We start from the raw sequence: 19,834 nt of genomic DNA, 5'->3' as shown, positions 1-19,834 counted from the left end.
CTGCCTTCTGGGGGAAAGGACACCTGGAACTTCGCCTGCCAATGCCTGCACCCAGTGGGGGCAGCAAGGGTGCCAAGAAGGGCTCCAGGTCAGAGGGACAACCCTTGCAAAAGTGGGACGGGGTCTATGGCACAGGTGCACAAAGCACCCAGCCAGGCATGGGTCAATCGCTGTGGCAGTGACGTGGAGCTGGCCAGGGGTTCCCGCCCCTCCAGAGGACAGCTGGCTGGCTTGGGGGTTACCACAGAGGGTGGATGTTAGGAAGGGTGGGGGGTTTCCTCCACATACCACCTGGCCCTAAGCCTTTTGGGCATACTCCATATGGTGACCCTGCCGTTCCTTTCACAACCAGGCATTGCCAAGACTGGGACCAGGGGGCTGGACTGCCAACATGAGACCAATGAGGTGGTCACCACAAGGGCACTGGGACATACCCACACCCACCCATGGGAAAGTGAAGCGGTGGGGGAGGGGGGGAGGGAGACAAGGGTGGGGTGGCAGGGAAGGGATGGGCAGAGAGAGGGAACAGGGCAAGTCAGGGCAATGCTGCCCTCCCTAAGTGGGGAGGAAGCAGCTGTCCCTGCCCAGCTTCCAAGAAGCAGACTGTCAGTCAGGGGCACCCAAAAATGGGAGAGCCATGAAATAGTTAAGAGATTTTATTCTAATAGCTGTAATTACAGTGCCTGTTTGTCGAAATGAAAACTGAAAACAAGTATACAAAACAGTTGATTACTAATTGTGTATTGAAAGCATTAAGAGGTTCCACGACACCAAATAAACCAGTTCTGAGGTTTTCCCCAAGATAAAGTTTAACAGCTCCAGCTTCTTCAGTGTTTATCAAAATACAAAAGAAAAAAGTAGAGGTTATCATTTTTCGATGGCAAATCTGACCCTTGCAGGCTGAGGGAGTGAAAGCACACATAGACAGGGGCTCCGAGGGGCTGGGGCTCAAGGATGACCACCCCCGCTCCTGCTGGTGAGACCCCAGAGAGCCCGGAGCAGGCAAGCAAGGGGACTGCAGGGCTCCCACTCAAACCAGAGCGTTCCAACCAAAGTGCCCATGCTGACCCAAGAAAAGGCTGGGGTTCCTCCAAGGGGTCTGAGAGTGGTGGCTGCAGCCTCCAGCCCATCTCCTGGGCAGCCATGTAAGCACAGATACAAGCACAAACGCTATGGGGTGTGGGATGACCCAAGACAGAGCAAATCACAGGGACCCTATTGTGACCATGCAGAATGGATCATAGCTGGTTCTGCCCCGTTTCACGTTCCCAACGGGAAACAGACCACTGGTGGACTGGACTCAGGCCATTACTGCAGAACCTACACTAGGCACATTTCTCCCTTCTGTGTGTTCAAGTGTTCTCCTTATCTTGTATTTGTAACTATTTTAAAAAATGCACTGAGTTTGGGTTAAAAACCAACCACCAAAATGGATCTCAACACAGATGTAAAGCCCAGAAGAGGAACATCGGGCTTTTCTGACACAGCGACTCCTGAATGACCCGTGTGCCTAAAATCCCTTCTCAGTACTAAACAGTGGGTTGATTTTCTTTTTACAATAAAAAAAGCTGAGTAATATTGCATAGGAGTACCAGAAACTGCCTCATTGGAAACAAAAACTATTTACATTAAATAAAAACCCAGTTGCAGGCTGCGTCTGCACATTTACAGCATGGTGAAGCACACTGTGACCGACCATGGAGACAGCTTCTGGCACTCACACCACAGGGGCACGTTTGCCACATGAGAGTAAAGCGAGGGCAGAAGGAGGGAGTGTGAAGGGAGGAGAGAGGAGTACAGCTCACTTCTGGTTCCGGAGCTGATTGGACAGCCAGTCCAGTCCCTCATAGAGCCCGTCCCCGCTGGTGGCACAGGTGGCCTGAATGTACCAGTTCCTGTGGCGCAGAGAGTGCAGACCCAGCTTGTCCGTGATCTCAGCTGCATTCATGGCATTGGGGAGGTCCTAGGGGGGAGGGTAGCAAAGCAGGCGTGGGTCAAGGGGACTGCATGGAACCCTCTCCACCTGACCTGTGACCCCCCCTCGTCAGACCTCCATCGCTGAGAGGCTGGCTGCCTAACGTGCACCCACCACCAGCACACAGGGTGGCTCAGTCATGCGTACCTGTTTGTTAGCAAACACGAGCAGAACAGCGTCCCTGAGCTCGTCTTCTGCCAGCATCCTCATAAGCTCCTCTCGGGCCTCATTCACACGCTCTCTGTCATTGCTGTCAACCACGAAGATGAGACCTGCATAGGGAACAGTAAGCATTAGTGCAGGCACCCGGGACACTCCCAACCTCTCCCAAAGGCCACAGCCCCCCTCCTGAGGGTTGTAATGGGGTGGCCCACCCTCACCTTGTGTGTTCTGGAAGTAGTGGCGCCACAGAGGCCGGATCTTGTCCTGGCCACCCACGTCCCACACAGTGAAGCTGATGTTCTTGTATTCCACGGTTTCCACGTTGAAGCCTGGAGGAAACCCAGTGTGAGGCTCTCCCTAGGGCTACCACTACCCCCTAGCCTCCCGAGGCCCAGCCTCCTCACCTATAGTGGGAATGGTGGTCACGATTTCACCCAGCTTCAGTTTGTACAGGATGGTGGTCTTTCCCGCAGCATCTAGGCCCACCATGAGAATGCGCATTTCTTTTTTGCCAAAAAGGCCCTTGAAGAGGTTTGCAAAGATATTCCCCATGCTGTAGACTGGTGGGAGCAACACTGGCCAGAGAAACCTGCAGATACAAGGAGTCCTTGTGTCTCTTTCTGTGCTGCCCAGGGCCAGCAAAGCAGCAGCAGCTCAGAGACAGACTCACCCACAGACAGACAGATGGACATCCTGTTATCTCTCCTGAAAACTCACAAGGCATAAGCTGATGTAATTCTGGTTCCTATCCAAAAGAAAAAGAGTCCTGCCTGCCTGCCTCTTGAGCCCTAAAATCACCCTTAAAAGGGAGAGAATGGGAATCTTAGAACAGGGCTGACCGGATTTTGAAGCAGCAACTGCCATTATATCAGGAAGTGACGCCCAAGGCCTCAGGGTAACTTACCTCTAAGTCCTACAACCTGCCACTGTGGGGTGCAATGTCCAACATGCGTGGAGAGGTGTGGCTTTCAAATGAATGCTAGATTCTCCATAATCTAATACAGAGCTTTTCAAGGGGCCAGAAACAACCACTCCAAGGCCCTACCATGTCTCCCAACTGCTCCAAGTCTCAGTGAAAAACCGTCCAATGTTAAGGCAACTAACACACAAGAAGCTAGGAGGGCCCATGGCAGAGACCAAAAGCCGACCTTTCCCAACACGCTGAGAGCTTAGCACACCCTGCAGGCAGGACCGGTGGAGTGAGAACACCTGGGCTCTAGGGCAGCACACCAGGGCATTCAGTCTAAGGGTGAGCCCACAACAATGACCCTGGGGAGCCTGCCAGGGGACACTTTCCCAAGAGCTGTGGTCAGTGCTGTCCCAGAGAGGAGAAGGCCTGTGTGGTGCAGCAACATGCTTGTACGAGAACACGTGTGCTGTGTTTGGGCTCCCACCAGGCTCTCCTCACTCAGCAGGGCAGAAACACTAGGATACCACTGAGCTGGCTGGACCCAAGGTCAGAGACCAGGCCCAGACACCCAGACCTATAGGAAGGGACAAGTGACCACAGCTGTGGGAGAGTGAGGCTCACGGAGGAGAGGATCTCCTGTCCCAAAAGGCGCCTAAGGCACCAGAGCTGCCCAGGACTGGCCTCTCCATGCTCAGTACTCTCCTTCTTCAACTGTTTTATTTGCAAACAAGGCCTTAGGAAAAAACGGTCACTTTCTCAAATGCTTAGGAATCTGGACTTTAAAAAAAAATTAATTAATTAATGGCTGAGGTGGGTCTTTGTTGCTGTGCGCAGGCTTCTCACTGCAGTGGCTTCTCTTGTTGCAGAGCACTGGCTCTAGGCATGTGGGCTTCAGTAGCTGTGGCTCGCAGGCTCTAGAGCACAGGCTCAGTAGTTGTGGCGCACAGGCTTAGCTGCTCCGCAGCATGTGGGCTCTTCCTGGACCAGGGCACGAACCTGTGTCCCCTGCATTGGCAGGCGGATTCTTAACCACTGCGCCACCAGGGAAGCCAGGAATCTGGACTTTTGGCACCTATGGTGAAGTCAAGCTGTGGAGAGCTGGGCAGCCTTCAACTGGGAAGAACTCTGTGTGAGTGTTGACAGAAAACCTAATGAACCACAGATTGTTCCAAGCAGGCAGGAGCTGCTTGCATCTGACCTCTGAGAGGGTGTTGGTGGAAGCCACTGTCAAGGCTTGGAAGGAGCCTTGCCCTGCATACCTGACCCCCCTAGAAGTAACAATGAGCTCCCCAGTCTTTGGACTTTGGATGGACACTGCTGGGGTCAGAGGCCAGACCCATGAAGGACACAGATATGGGCCTGCCACAGGCACGTCCCACTGCACTCCACCTGGGGGGCGTGCCCCAGATCCCCACCATTCCTTATCACCATTCCTTATCACCTCTGATGACAGGCTCAGGTGGAGTCTCCAGGCCTCCACTGCAAGTTACTTTCTGCCTTAGTCATCAGTGAGTATTTGGTGACTAAGTCCACGTCCTGCTCCTCATCCAACTTCCACCTTCTAGTTTTAGCACTCTGACATTTCCTGGCTGAATTATTACCATGAGGACTGTCAAATGGTGATTTTCTATTGAGTCATTCCTTCCAGCTATTAGTTAGCATTCTACTGCAAGGAACCACTTTGATATAGTGTGAACTTGTGCATTCCTAGTTTACTCAGTAGGTCAGAATCACTACCCCACTGTGACTTAGATGCTCCAATGGTCCTAGAGATGTCCCGTGGAGGCGCTTCCAGCAGGCTTCAGTGCACTTTCAACACTTTAAGTCTTTTTGGTTTTGAATAATATTACCTAGTTATAAAATTAAAATTTAAAAATATCTTTACTATATTTCCTTTTCTGCAGACAGCCATTTTTCCTATAGACGATGATAAATTATGGAAGACAGAATAAACTGAACACACACATTTATCTCAGCTTACTCCTGAAATCGTTACCAATAAAGAAATAAGTGATGACTGACTCAAAAGAGAAAAGTGGGGGGAGGTGGAAAGAGGCTACAGACGTCAGCAAATTTTGGTGAGGTCTGACCCTGACCGAGTACTCATCCTCAGCCCTGCAGGAGAGCCAAGGGACCTTTTTGGAGCGGCTGAACCAGGGGCCCTGACTCCACCATCCAGGCAGAGGAGGGCATGGGGTGCACTGTACTGGAAACAGATGGATATGGGCAAAATCAACAGGGAGGCACACTTCCCTGCAGACCCTCACATGTAACCCAGAGGCCTCAAAGCAAGGACCTATGGATTCTTGCACCTGGAGGCCCTCAAACAGCCACGCCCCTATCTCCCTTTAAGAAGCCCCCAATGCAAGTGACTGAAACAAAGAATTTGGAGAGAAGACATTTAAAAAGAAAAAACAATAAAAAATAAACAAAATCCCCAACCCACACACAGCCTTGGCATCGACATGGTGGGGACCTGGTGCCCACAAAACAAGAACAGGGCATTAGGACACAGAGAACAGCAGACCTCACAACCAAAGTGAAAAAAATCCACACACACACACAAGATTTAAAAAAGAGGAAACTGGGACTTCCCTGGTGGTCCAGTGGCTAGGGCCCCGAGCTTCCAATGCAGGGGCCCCAGGTTCAATCCCTGATCAGGGAACTGGGTCCTGCATGCTGCAACTAAGACCCAATGCAGCCAAATAAATAAATATTTTTTAAAAAAAGGGAGGAAACTAGGAGCAATTTAAAAGACCAACATCTACGTTGCGTATGGTGATGACTTTTTAGACACAACACCAAAGACATGATCCCATGAAAGAAATAACTGATAAACTGAACTTCATTAAAATGACAAACTTCTGCTCTGTGAAAGACAAAACCAGACTGGAAGAATATATCTGCAAGAGATACATCTGATAAAGGACTGTCATCCAAAATATACAAAGACCACTTATAACTCAACAATAACAAATTTAATTTTAAAATTAAAAAAATGGGCCAAAGATCTTAATGAAAACCTCATTAAAGGTTTACAGAAGGCAAGTAAGCAATGAAAAGATGCTCATCATATGTCCTCAGAGAAATGCAAATTAAAACAATGAGCTATTACTGCACACCTATTAGAATGACCAAAAGCCAAAATCCAGAACACACGCTGGCAATGGCAAGAATGTGGAGCAACAGGAACTCTCCTCCATTACCCGAGGGAATGCAAAATGGTACAGCTGTCCGCAAACAGTTTGGAGGTTTCTTACAAAACATACTCTGAACATATAATTCAGCAATCATGCTCCCAAAGGAACTGAAAACTAACATCCACACAGACACCTGCACACTGATGTTTACAGAAGTTTTATTCATTCCAAAAAGTTTTATTCATTCAAAATTTTGCCACAATTTGGAAGCAACCATGATGTCTTCCAGTAGGTGAATGGATAAGCTGTGGTACATCCAAACAATATTATTCAACACTAAAAAGAAAGGTGCTATCAAGACATGAAAAGATGTGGAGGAGCATACATGTGCATTACTAAGTGAAAGAAGCCAATCTAAGAATACTACACACCTATGATTCCAACTATATGACATTCTGGAAAAGGCAAAACAGTGGAGACAGTAAGAAGATCCTTTCAGTGGTTGTGAGGGGTTAGGAGGAAGGGAGGGATGAATAGGTGGAACACAAAGGATTTTTAGGACAGTGAAACTATTCTGTGTGAAACTGCAATGGTAGATACGTGTCAATATGCATTTCTCCAAACCTACAGAACACACAACACCAAGAGTGAACCCTAAGGTAAACTATGAGCTCTGGATGATGATGTATCAATGTAGGTTCATCAACTGTAACAAATGCACCACTCTAGTGGGGGATAGAGTGAGGAAGGTTATGTGGGTATTGGAAATCTCCATGCCTTTCCCTCAATTATGTGGTGAACCTCAAACTGTTCCCCCAAAAGAGAGACATAAGCAGCACTTTCAATCTGTAACTGTATCAGCCAAAGGGCAGAACAGAGGTCAGAAATGCAAGGCTTCACACATGCCTTCTTCTCCAGGTTGCCACAGGCAGAGGGAGCCCCCAAGGTGATGGAGGGAGACACAGAGGCAGGCCTGAACAGCAGCCAGCGCAGGCTGCAGCAGGAAGGAGGAGAGTTCCAGGAAAAGAGGAACAGTTACCTATGTGGTTTAAACGTGGGGTTTGGCAATTCTAGGGGAATTGGGAAAAACTAATGACAGGTACACAAAAAAAAAACCCAAGGATGAAAATGCAAAGAAGTCATTTTAAGATTTCCTGAGGGAAACCTATAAGCCAGTCACCACTTGACTCAGCAGTGAACAATATTTACTCAGTCATGATACTCTGACTGTCATTGCTGGGTATTGGAAAGCTGAGGCCAGAACTTGTGGTCTCAAGGGCCAACCCTCACTGTCCAAAGCTGACACACTGAGAAACAGTATTAGCACACTATTTAGTACAGTGAGGCATGCAAGGGGCTATCCCTGGGAGGCAGGATGAAGACTGCTGTTTATACTTGTTTTATACCTGTTTTAGTGTTACGTTCCTACAAATTGACACAAAAACCTGGGCACTAAGGGGTGAAAAGGTTAAGTGTACTCTCCCAACTCCCACACGGGACTGATGGAACATTCCAGGTAAACTGGGCCCAGCAGCAGGCCCACACCTGCATGTCAGCCTCAAAATGCAGTCAGTCACAGCCATGGCAGTCCAAGAGCCTCCTCCCCTCCCCACCCAAGCGTGTCTGCCCACTCACCCCTGGCCTGCCTTGGCCGTGCAGTCTGCTGAGCCCTGATTATCAGTGTGGTCCTCGCCTTCCACACACAGTTTTTTAACTTACTCAAGTCCTGAAGCCCCAAAGGGGAAATGGGCCATATATTTGGTGGCTGAACCTGGATGGGGATGAGCACAAACTCTAGGGTTTAAGACGCTACACACAGCACTTGGTCTCTCCCACTATACAAGCATCTATCTATAACCACCCTGCACCTGGTCCAGGGGCCCTGGAAGCTCCTGACCTAACACAGTATCACAGTGGAAAGGTTCAACAGTTACCATGAGAGTTGTTCCGTGGCCTCTCCACACAGGTTCTAACTTGTAGGATGCCCAGCCTAGGTCTATTTCACCCTTTCCTCTACCAGGATCCCCAGCACTAAGGTCAAAACCTGTTTTTCAGGTTCATGGTAATGGCCGTATTTGTAAGCAGTGAAGACGCTGATTTTCTCAAAAGAGCACTTCCCCGCACCTGCCTGAGTTTGCACCTTCCAGCTGGCTCATAAGATGCAAGAGTAACAACAGCACGTCTCTTTCCTGAGACAGAAAGCTCTGAGCGGACACAGCCCCTTAAGAATGGTTTTTTCCTTTTTCTGGTTAGGACCAGAAACAATGATAGGGTGGCAGTTCAACACTATAGCAAAGAACAGGACACAACTGGCTGCCTACACTCCTGCATGCAAAGACCTATTAGGCTACAGGCCAAGGCCAACAACAGGCCTCCCTGGGAAAGCCAGTGCAGGGAGGAAAAAATGTAGCGTGAGTTTACACCTGTTCCACTCCAGTAAATGAATCCAGAGTGACTGGTTTACCTGCTGAAGAGAAATATATGTACCCACGAGCTCTACCTGTGCCTGCTGCATCTCCTAACAAGCCTCAGAGGATTCAAGATAAGCACGGGACAGCCCTCCCCTACAGAGCCGTGCAGCTTACTTCTGCAGAAGGAAAGTTTGTCACATTTTCTGAAACTGTTAGAGCTGGTTTACTTAACAAAATCTCTGTATCCATATCAAGATGACCCAAACTGCTGGGAATCAGTAGGAAGAATAAACCACTAACCTAGAGCATGTCTTGAGAAACGAAAATGTGACCCAAGGAGGCAAAAAAACAAGGGTTTGGATTCTATTCTGTGCCTCAGATGTGACGGGCTGTTCTGGTCCCTCTGTAAATGAGAGATCACATGGATGAATCCCCTATTCAAATGAACAGCTAGGTGACATCAGAATTTTTTTCGTTTTGTTTTTAAAAAAAAGTCAAGTTTATTAGGTGTAAATTACATATAGTAAAATGTACAGCTCAATAGTTCATAATGTCAATTTTAATATCTAATTTGAGAAAAATTAACAAAGTGAAGATCTTCCTGAGGAATTGATATATATTATAAAACAAGGGTTTCATTCATTCTTCAAGCAGTCAAATATGTGCTTAGATATTATCAACCACTCAAAAGCCTAATTCATCCCTGACATGTAGGATTTAATTTTAAGGGGTGGGGGTCCTCTACTTTCATAGGCAATATTATCACATAATATAATCTGCTACAAACTGCTTTTTGTACATCAACTTGTAGCTCCACCCCATCAGCTAAATAAAGCCTTCAGTCATTACTCTATTAGTCCAACATTCCATTTCTGTAGCTCTAACATTTTTCTGCTATCGGGTAGAGCGTTACATGTTGTAACTTTTTCATAAAAATTAGCATAAGAATACTGAACGTGCCAATACTAGTGACAGGCAGATACACCTCACAGGCCTAACACAATTGTGATGAAGATAAGAATCAACAACACGCTCAGAAGGAAGAATATTCAGCCTGAGACACTCAAAGGATGTAATTAAGTTGACTGAACTTTTTTTTTCCTTTCAGTTTTATTCAGATATAACTGACATACTGTATTATTTTCAGTTGTACAAAATAATGACTTGATATGTGTATATATTGTGAAATGATCACCACAAAAAGTCTAGTTAACTCCCATCACCTCACACAGTCACCCTTTTTTTCCTTGTGATGAGAACTTTTAAGATTTCCTCTCTTAGCAACTTTCAAATATAAATACAGTACGGTAAACTACAGTCACCATACTGTACCTCATATTACAGGATTTATTTATATTATGACCGGAAGTTTGTACCTTTTGACCACCTCCACCCATTTCATCTACACTGACTCTGAACTTTCAATACAAAGAAAAAGAATAAATGAAAGAACATGCAAAAACATTCTAGAACTGTTTAGTTCTGGTCTGCTCCTAAAGGTGAATTCCAATGAGAGACTGTTTTTTGTTTTTCACAACAAAACTTTTAGGATGTTTTGCAGGAATCAGTTAGGCACTAGACCTGGCCTCTATGCAGCAGTCCCGTTCCCAACAACCCCCCCACCGCCGCCCCCAGAGGACGATGAGTACCAGAAATCCATAGACTAGTACACTAACCCTGGTCTCCAGATGCCCTGCAAGTTGCCTCCCAAAGCTGAAGGAAGGGGTTTCCGGTCAGGTCTGATCCTTAGGAGGAGCAACCAGTGAAATTCAATTTAGGTCCCTCTTGGCCAGCTTAAGATTCAAGGTGAAATCCTTAAAATGACAACAAGAAATGAGTTTCATTCATGAATGTAGCTCTTGGTCTATACTAACATGAACATCCAAGAGTCACTGTCCATTGTCTAACGGAACAAGCATATGAACCACAAGGCGAGCGTGGAAACAGTGAAACTGCAATTAATCCTACTTACCAATAACTACAAAATCCAAAGCATTTAACTGATGAATATATTTAGTTATCTTTTGCAATCCTCCCTTATTCACAGTCTTAAAGTTTTACTGTTTTTTAACATAACTGTTCTCAAAGCCCATTACCAAAGATACTTACACTGACGTGAAATCTACAGATGGGAGCAAATAACCAGATGGTCTACCCCAAATGAAAACAATGTCCATGTAGGACCTCTGAACACAAATGTCATGCGGCCTCCAACTGGAGTAAAACAAAGAGTGGATGATACCCACAAGTTGAGGCCTCATTCGGATGCTACATCAGGAGCATCTCTGACAGTTCTGTGCATTCGTCCTGGTGGCAGACGCTGGCTGCTCCTTGGTATTTTCTTCTCCCAGATCTGTCCCTGGGCTCGAGAGGCCTTCCAGAGTAAACCTACATTCCTGGCCCCCTGTAGCTATGCAGGACCATCTGAGTATGCTAGCCCGTGGGATGGGGCAACAGTGATGGAATGGTTTCCAGGTCCTGCAGACCTGGTGGTGGGCGCCTGGACCCCTCACTGTGGTGGGGCCAGTGCCATGGACCCTAACGAGCACTTCTACTCCAGAAGTCAGGGCATATATACCCTCCATCTGACTCCAAACACACTTAAGTCTAAAGAAATTGTTACTGGAAAAAGAGATCAAAAGACCGAAAAAACAAAACCAAAAACAAATTTGCAACAACCTCAGAACATTAAAATGTATAACAAATTAAACTGAAAATGGAGGAAACAAAGCAATTTATGACTAAAATGCAAAGCAGGATTACAGAAACTACAGGCAACTGTAAACCACCCAGATACCCTGAAAAGTGTTGACTACCAACTCCTTACTAATTCTGCACATCAGTGGTTCTATGGAAATCAATTAGAATTGTATTTCAACCCATCCTGCAAACAGAGCACCATTGGTTTGGAACTCCTCAGCAAGTCACTCAGGCCCATATTCTGACCTTGGCTCCCAGTCCCCTCTCCATACTGATTTTCTATGCCATGCCCACTGAGCCTTTCACTCAACCTCTGAAGCCAAGTTCAGATGCCACCTTCCACAGGGAAGAGTCCTTTCCTTTTTGTTGTTCTCAGCATACCCTCGACACACTGTGGAGCTAACAGCACACTCATGTAAGGAGTAGCTGTGTGATGAGCACAGCCCTGGGCACACAAAAGTTCAAGAGTACTCAATGAATCCAACTGACAGATGGTGAAACACAAGTGGAACAGAGTGCTCATCCTTACAACCTCACCTCAATGGCAAACAAGGCTCTGGGCCAAGCAATGTCAAAGACTGATCCACAGTTACACTATAGTCCTTTCAATGCAGCTAAAAGCTTCAACATGAGCGCAGGGACTCTCTCTCTCACACACACACACACACACACACACACACACACACACACACACACACACACACACACACACACACACACCTCCAGCTGCTGAAGTCTCAGTCCCCATGATCCTGACAGAAAGGACAGGCACACCTGTCAAATAACACAGTCCTATGTTTCAGTTCCAGTAGTGAGAACAAGGAAGAGAAGGCAATTCAGGATTCTGATTTCTGTTGTGAAGTATATCACATTAGTTTGTTTTTGTCACTCTACCTCTTTAATTATATGATCACCACAAACATGCTAAAGCCCCTATGGTTTCTGTTCTGGTGTCTTCTCAAGGAGGCCACCTGCACCCATGGTGCAGACATAGGACCCTCTCCAGGCACAAAGGTGGGGCTCTGGAGAAGCCAGCGTTGCTCGGACCCCTTTCCACACCCTTGAAGAAAAAGGGAACTGCAACCAACCATGAGCTGTCAGAGTGCCCAGTTCTTCCTCCTCAAACTTCTCAGAGTGGCAGGCAGCCCCCTGAGGCTTTTTCAGCACAAGGGGATTTTGTGAGTGATTAAAATGATTAAACCAATCTCTAAAACTTGATTTTTGCCTGCAGAGAACTTTCATTTTGAAAACAAAATGTAAAAAAAATTACAGCCCCACCTCTTTTTCTGAGTGATGGGCTTCCCAGAAGACACAGAATAGCAAAGTGCAGCAGTGGCTGAGAGCCTCTGTTAGATCCTCCTACCTCTGAAGCAAGCCCCCTGCCAGATCTGCCCTCCTGAGACCCTTGTTAGGAGCACCCAGAGGTGCACCAGCTCAGAGCACTCGGGGAAACCTCTGCCTCACTCTCCAAGCAGCTGGTCTTGGCTGGGAGGACAATGTCCTTGTGGGGAACTTCTCGTTGTTTGGCCTGAACAGCCACAGCTACCTCTCAATAGGGCTCTTCCTACCTCTGCTCACATTTCAAACCCTGGACAGCCCTGGACTCAGGGAAATTTCATTCATATACCTGCTCCTGCCATCCTCTGCTTAAAACCTCCCAGCAGTCCCCATCACCCGCCTCAGGTGACCAGCAGTCCCATCACACTCAGTGTCTTGCACTTTCACTCCCTAGTACTGCCCCTATCCAGCCATTCACTCCCAGAGGAACGCAGTCCCCTACGTGGGACCCCAGTTGAGGCTTCCTCTCACCTCCAGACTTCTCTTCTACTACCCCCTTAACACATGGGTTTCCCATCAAAATCTAATCCTCAAATATAAAGGACCCACTCTTTCCCACTTTAACCCTCTGCAACTTCCTCCCAGTTCTTCAGACCCAAACCCCAGAGACACTCACAATTCCTCTCTCTGTCCCTCTCATCCTCAAATCTGTTTACTTTACTGGCAAGTCCCATCACCTCTCCCTTTGAAAAGGTGCTTCCCCATCACTATCCACCTGGTCCCGGCCACCTCATCTCTCCTCTGGCACTCCCAAAGCCTGTAGCTTCCACTCTGCAAGGTGTTCTCAATGCCAGCAAGAGGGTCCTGTTAGGAAAGGTCAGACTAAGTCAGGTTCTTTAAGAAGATCAGAGCCAACACCCCCATGGCATTTCACAGCACCACCCCTGCCATCCAGAAAGGAAACTAGCAGACAATACAACCAACATACACACCAGACTGCAAAAAACCCATGTTGCCCCAACTAAAATGTAACATGGAAATGAAAGATGGTGTCATATAACACATGACCTTCAGTATGGGTCATGACCACACTACAAGTTCAAGGGAGGTAGTCAGAGAACCACCTAATGAAGACTGCCACAAATACACCAGCATCTCAGATACTCAGAACCTGCTGTGTCCATGAAATGTCCCACCACCGGAAACAGAACAACTCTTGGTAAAGTTCTGCAAAGAACAAAATACAATCACCCTTAATTTACAAGGTAGTTTATTTCCTAGAAAATGCAGAACATCTACTAAAACCAAACACACACACACACACACACACACGTTGACTCCATACATAAACAGAATTAGGTTTAAGATATAAACAGATTTTTCACCTATATGAAAGTCATGCTGAATGCATTCTTGCTGCTAAACGTACTAAATATCAGTATTGCCTCTCACCATTGGCAGAGCCCAAAATCCTCCCACAAGTTCCCAAAATACCCTTTCTGTGGGGCTATCCCTCAAAGGACCACTGGTACACACCAGCAGGCTTCTCTCCCCTCCTGTGCTCCTGGCAGGTCTCCAAATCAACTAAGTGCACTCCCACCTAAGGGCCTTTGCACTTACTGTTTCCCTGCCTGGGAGAAGCTTCTTGTTTCTCCCAAAGACACACAGGACCCCCACTCCCTTATACCTCTACTCAAATGGCACCTCCTCCCCTATCCTCCTGATAGGTCTGACTCAGTGCCCACTCCTTTTACTGTGTCCCGTTGGCCTGCTTTTCCATTCCATTCACTGCCATGGCCCTGCGTCTCCACCCAGCCTTATACTTTGCCAGTGAGTACTCCTCTGCCCAGAACTCACGCACCTTCCTCCACCCATCTCTCTATCTCCACCTGTCTTTTTCTCTACTGGCCACCTCCCTGGGCACCCAAGAGATTCACTGTCAAGAAGAGGAGAAAAGAATCATAAAAGAACACTTATCAGGGCCTTAAGTATGAAAAAGTAGAAAGATTAATCATATACATATGCTTTTCTGAAAAATTAGTTTGTCAGAAAAAAAACCCTATCAACTCAATGATGAATTTCATACTGGTTTAAAAGTATACATGAGTGTGATGGAATCTGAACATTCCTTTGACATTCCAGTGAGGAGGAAATCTGGGCTGTAGAGACACAGATAACTACTCAGGGCAAACACGTCCATCTCAGCAAAGTTCAATACCACAGGAGAAGTGTGTACACAATCTGCTTCCTAAACCTGCCCTCAGGTACATGCAACCAGTGACTAAAAATATATTTTCAGTGATCTCCCCAGGAATCTGCAAGATCTCATATCACTTTGACAAAAGAGAAATGCTAAAAGCTATAATTATTTTAAGCAAAGTTACATCACCAAAATTGACAAAAGATACATTATTTTAAATATAAATTAATAGATTCAATCAGTTAGGAACTGCATGCTCATCTACAGATGATAGAATACTTGACAGGAAAACACCCTCTTAACAGCAATTTTTAAAGACATCCTTTATTCTGAAACCTGTGATCAAAACACAGGCACATCTAACTTTGCCTTCGTTCCTACTCTTCACATATAAGTCTAGACAGAATCTTGAAACTACTTTCTTGGCCATTTGTCCCTAAGTCAAACTGATAGGACACTTAAAAACTTCATGTTAAAAATTTCCAGGACCTCAGAGACCTAGTACTATTAAGCTTTCTGTTTAGCTCCCACATACATCACTGCAAAAATAATTTGATGTACAATACAAACTGAAAGATGTTGGCTATTTTACATATGACTTGCTCTTTGGAGACAAACTCTTCTAGCTTGCTAGCATCCCTCTGAGGAGCAAAACTTACTAAATTCTGATTTTCATTAATTAATGTTTCTAAAATATACTGTACATCTCTAACTTCTGAAAATGTACATGGATCATAACTGGGGCTTCTGTTAATTTATGCTGTATACTAACAGTTACCCCTGTAGCCTCAGGTGTGTAAAAATGTTTGCCTCCTAAAGAGAATCACTCCCGAATGCTATGTGTGTAAAATCTGCCTGTCTTGTATGCTTTTTTTCTGTCTCTTCTTTTTCAGTGAGTGATAAGTCCCACTCTTCCCTTTCTATGTGATGACAGGCTGCCAAGCTCTTGTCTCCAATGTATGCAAAACCCAGGAAACATGGGTTTGTTAGGAATATGGAGGTTAGTCCCTGCAACAGATAGCTTCACCATTTCTTCCCACTCATATAAGGAAGCTTGGCTGAAAGAACTGGGTGAGGGCCTAACAGATTCTCCTAGGAATAAGGAGCTTTGATGTTTTCGTGTTAAATTCTGCCACATTTTTTCTAGCTAATCAGGCCATCTGAACCATCTGAGAATGTTGAACTACCTTCCAGAATAGTGATAGAGCTGTATAGCTTTAACAGATACTATATTTTAAAGACTTTATAACAATCACGAGAGGATAAGAACCTAAGGATGAAGTATTCCCCTCTCCCTGGCTCACACTGAAATTAACATCACCCCCTATTCTTTCACACTCACACATTCCCAAGCCCTCCTTTACCTGCCAGTAGGAAGTGTTACACCCAACCCACTATTAGGTCAAAAACATTTCCAAAAGACCACTTCAGATGGTGCTGGGAGGACATTTCTAACACCATCCACACCAATGACGAGCAGACAGACCACAAAAGAGGTAAGTTCTTATTTAATGTTAAGATCCCAACTGAAAGGAATTTTTCATGTTTCTTTCCCAACCACCTCTGACAGACGTGCATTTTATTTCCTTCTTTCTCCTAATCCTACAAAGGCTGGAAGGTCAAAGGGGAGAATATCTATGGGACAACGTGTACAGAGACCAGTCATAAATGCTATGGCAAGCACAGGCTAGCTGGGTCTGAACACCAGCTCAGTAAGTGATCACAACCCTCAGGAAGGCTGCAGAAATGCTTGGTGAGCCTGAACTGTGATCAAGAGCAGATTTAAATTCATATATCTCAAGGCAACATTGAATTTGAAGGAAACTGATTTAACTCTCTCAAACCAAGTTAATATACTATTTATGAACTTGCACAAGGGTTTTGCCCCTATGTTAGATTTATTCCTACAGCCATTCGACCCTGGAGATCACCTCAGTGGCTGATGGTCCATACTGAATTCTACTAAAGTAAACAGAAAAGTCCAGGTGTACCTTCCTGTAGTTTCAAACCCTGCCTGATCTTTGGTAGAGGTGGCTTAGCAGGTCTGAACGCCCTCTTCACATTGTGCAAGAGGCAAAGCAAATAGCTAAACCACATGATTTAAAAACCAGAACTGTGAGAAGCACAGAACCAGTTTTTGCTTTCTACTAACTTTCTTACAATGATGAGCAGACAGCATGTGAGTCAGCTATTATCCAAACCAACTATGTTAAATCTTTCTGAAGTAGCAATTTTGAATACCTGTATCTGAAGTTAGCCCTCACGGGAAACAGCAGGTTTCTAATGCCCAAGTGACAAGGATCTGTTTTCAACAGGACATGCCCAGTGAACAGGCACACTACATTCTACCCGTTAACTAGAGGAAACCTTTATGGCACACTCTAACGAAGTGGCCAGATTTGTGATAACACATACACACTCAATTCTTCATAATTTTGGACCCAGCTAACAACACCATGCATTCAAAGTTCTTCCAGTTTTGGCTACTCTTGAGTTTCTGAAAACTCCAAGAACACCACACAGCATGCGCCATGGCATCTCACACTCCTTCAGACACAGACACACATACACACACACAGCCAGAAATGCAGGAGCAACCACGCAAACAGCCAGCAGAAAAAAACGCTGACCACCAGTTCTGAAACAAGAACTAGAGCTGACTACTCTAACACCAACTACATCAGCTACAACTACATCAACTACACAGCTCTCAACAGTGACTTCCGGGGCCTCCCCAAATCGTCCGAATTGTCTCTGTCTCCTGCCAATGATTTCTTGTGCATTTTTGCTCGATTCATTTAAAACAGCAACTTGGTGTTTTGAGGAGCTCAAAAGTGCTCAATTGATTAGCTAATATTTTAAGGACTTTATAATTGCCAAGCCTTATTAACAAAGCTACCGTTTTACCTCCCGTAACCACCTGGACTGGGCGACAAGAAAGCTTTACGACGCTCTGCTAGGGAGGCCGCCTCAACCCTGGACAGGTCGTTCCAAACGTAGGTTAAAGATTCACCAGCTCGGAAGTGTGTTCTAATCCATGCCAAAGGCACCCAGGAAGCAATCCCGGGGTTGCAGCAAGCTTGGATAAAGGGGCCCTACAGTGCCGCCAGCGCGTCCATCGGGGGCTTCCTTGGGCCGCAGGCACTCCCACTCAGACCCCAGCTCCACAGCACCCGCCCTGGAACCCGGACCCCGAACCCCGCCCCGCCTCGCCGGCTCCGTGCTCGGGACAGAAACTGGGCTCAAACCCTGGCCATCGTGTGACCTTGGCCGCGTCCCGGGCTGCGGGCCTCAGTTTCCTGGTCCTCGCGACCCCGAGGCAGGAGGCCTCGCAGGCGGAGCAGGAAGCGAGGCTTCCTGGAGAGCCCGCGTTGCGGGCCGGACTTCCGGGCGCCCGCCCCGGCGGCTCTGGGGGCTTGAGGAGAGCGTTGCGCGACCAACCCCCTCCCCGGCCTCGACTCGGCTCCCGACCCAGCTCAAACCCTACTCGACCCCCATCCCAGCCTAGACCCCTTGCCCAGCATACAGCACCCAATCTGCCCCGCCCCGCCTCGGTCCCAGGCCCGGCTTCAACCCCCAGACCGGCCCAGCCTCTCCTCAGCCCCCGGCCTCTATTCGACCCTGGACCCTGCCGGGCCTCGGCTCCCCGCCTCTACCTACCTCACTTCGGCTCCCCGCCTCGACCCACGGCCCGGCCTCAACTCGCCCCTTGCCCGGCCCGGCTTCACCTCGGACCCGTCTTGGCTCTTACCGCCCCGGCCCAGCCTCACGCCGGGCCTCAACTCAGCCCCCGCCCCCCCCTCGGCCCGGGCCCAGCCTCACCCTCGGCGGCCGCGGCGCAGATGCTGCTCGGAGGCAGGCGTTGGTTTCGCTCCCACAAGATGGCGGCTCTGACGGCAGCCACGTCAGTGCCTGCTGCCGCGGGGGACGCTGGGGAACGGGGCGGTCCCGCCCGCAGTCCCGCCCACTCCCCCGCTGCGGCGTGCACACGCAGACTCTGGGCGGGCGGTGGGGATGGGAGCGCGGACAGGCGCGGGGCGCAGGGACGACTCCTCTCTCACCAAAGCGCTTGCGCGCACCCCTCCTTCCCCCCCGCCCCCAGCCCCCCTCTCCCTCAGCCCCGGCAGAGTACGGCTGCGCCTGCGCGCGCCTCTCAGTGGTCGGCCCTGGGGGGAGCTCTCGCGTCCGTTTCGCAGATGCAGTGGTTGAGTCCCGGGTGGGCCCTGCGGTCCTGGGAGGGCGGTGCCCAGGTGCCAGCTCCCCTCCCCAGCCTCAGCTCGGGTGACTGCAGTGACCCATGCAGCTCCGTGCGCGCCCGAGGAGCCGGCCTGAAGAAGCAAGACCCAAGATCAAATAAAGCTGGCGTCTAGTAGCACGGGCGGAGCCGGGAGCCAAGCTGGGCAGGGAACAGCGCTCCCCCGAGGTAGCCACCGAGGCGGGTTCCAGGTGACAGACGGGGGAGCCCTCTCCTCTGGGAAGCCTCCCTGAGCTGATCAGAAGGGAGAGGGGGCCTGTCGTGGTCCCTCTCCACGTTCTCCCGGCTGGGGGTCTGACTGTGGCCTCCCGCCAACCCCCAGTCCCGCACCATCCCTCCACCCCTGTGCTACTTGAACTGTCTCCCCCACTATCCTCCTGCTGCTGTGAAGGGTCCCCAAATCAAGAGTCATTGGTGAGATTGCTGGGGGCCTCTTCCCCAAGTGCCCTGCATGTTGTGGAGGGCGCAAAGCAGGCCATCACCTGGGTCTTGGCCCAGGAGCCTGCCCGGCAGAGAAAAGCCTTGAGGTGTTGTGCAGTATGCCGGCAGGCTCCTGTCATTTCTCTGCCCCCTCTCACCCACCCACTCCTCTTGGGCAGGGCCTCCTTACTGGGCTGGGGTGGCTAGGACCTCACCAGCCCTCCCCAGGGCTGCCCAGCCACACACACACACACCCAGGGCAGCCCTCCTGCCCCAAACACTGATGACCTCTTCTGAGAGGCTGAGGGCCCTAGGCCCTGTTAGCCAGACCCTACCAGTCCCCTGTCTCCACACCCAGCCTCCCCCAGACCTCACTATCTATG

General features: G+C 48.3%; 1 protein-coding gene across 3 annotated transcripts; it reads right to left on the bottom strand.

Moving 5' to 3' along the window:
• Positions 1-640: 640 nt before the first annotated feature.
• Positions 641-18,733, bottom strand: ARF1 (ARF GTPase 1). Of its 3 annotated transcripts, XM_024764773.1 has the most exons (6): positions 18,599-18,693; positions 10,275-10,412; positions 2,542-2,726; positions 2,356-2,466; positions 2,123-2,247; positions 641-1,963 (listed from the first exon to the last, which is right to left on the bottom strand). In XM_024764773.1, exons 3-6 carry the CDS (start codon positions 2,687-2,689, stop codon positions 1,802-1,804), a joined length of 546 nt encoding a protein of 181 aa, XP_024620541.1. In that variant the 5' UTR covers positions 2,690-2,726; positions 10,275-10,412; positions 18,599-18,693; the 3' UTR covers positions 641-1,801. The 3 variants fall into 3 exon arrangements, with proteins under 3 accessions (XP_024620541.1, XP_024620532.1, XP_024620548.1); XM_024764764.1 differs by lacking the exon at positions 10,275-10,412 and having other exon boundaries at positions 18,599-18,733; XM_024764780.1 differs by lacking the exons at positions 10,275-10,412; positions 18,599-18,693 and adding an exon at positions 18,437-18,543.
• Positions 18,734-19,834: the final 1,101 nt, after the last annotated feature.

This window comes from Neophocaena asiaeorientalis, unplaced genomic scaffold (assembly GCF_003031525.2).
Source record: "Neophocaena asiaeorientalis asiaeorientalis breed wild unplaced genomic scaffold, Neophocaena_asiaeorientalis_V1.1 scaffold241, whole genome shotgun sequence".
Lineage (NCBI taxonomy): Eukaryota > Metazoa > Chordata > Mammalia > Artiodactyla > Phocoenidae > Neophocaena > Neophocaena asiaeorientalis.
This window is presented reverse-complemented; position numbering and strand designations above follow the sequence as displayed.

Bases quoted from the DNA above. Each gene is read 5' to 3' on its own strand.
- ARF1 (XM_024764764.1), bottom strand. From the start codon at position 2,689: ATGGGGAATATCTTTGCAAACCTCTTCAAGGGCCTTTTTGGCAAAAAA. The intron at 2,248-2,355 runs GTGAGGGTGGGC...TTCCCTATGCAG, and splicing joins CTACTTCCAGAACACACAAG to GTCTCATCTTCGTGGTTGAC. The intron at 1,964-2,122 runs GTACGCATGACT...CCTCCCCCCTAG, and splicing joins TCGTGTTTGCTAACAAACAG to GACCTCCCCAATGCCATGAA.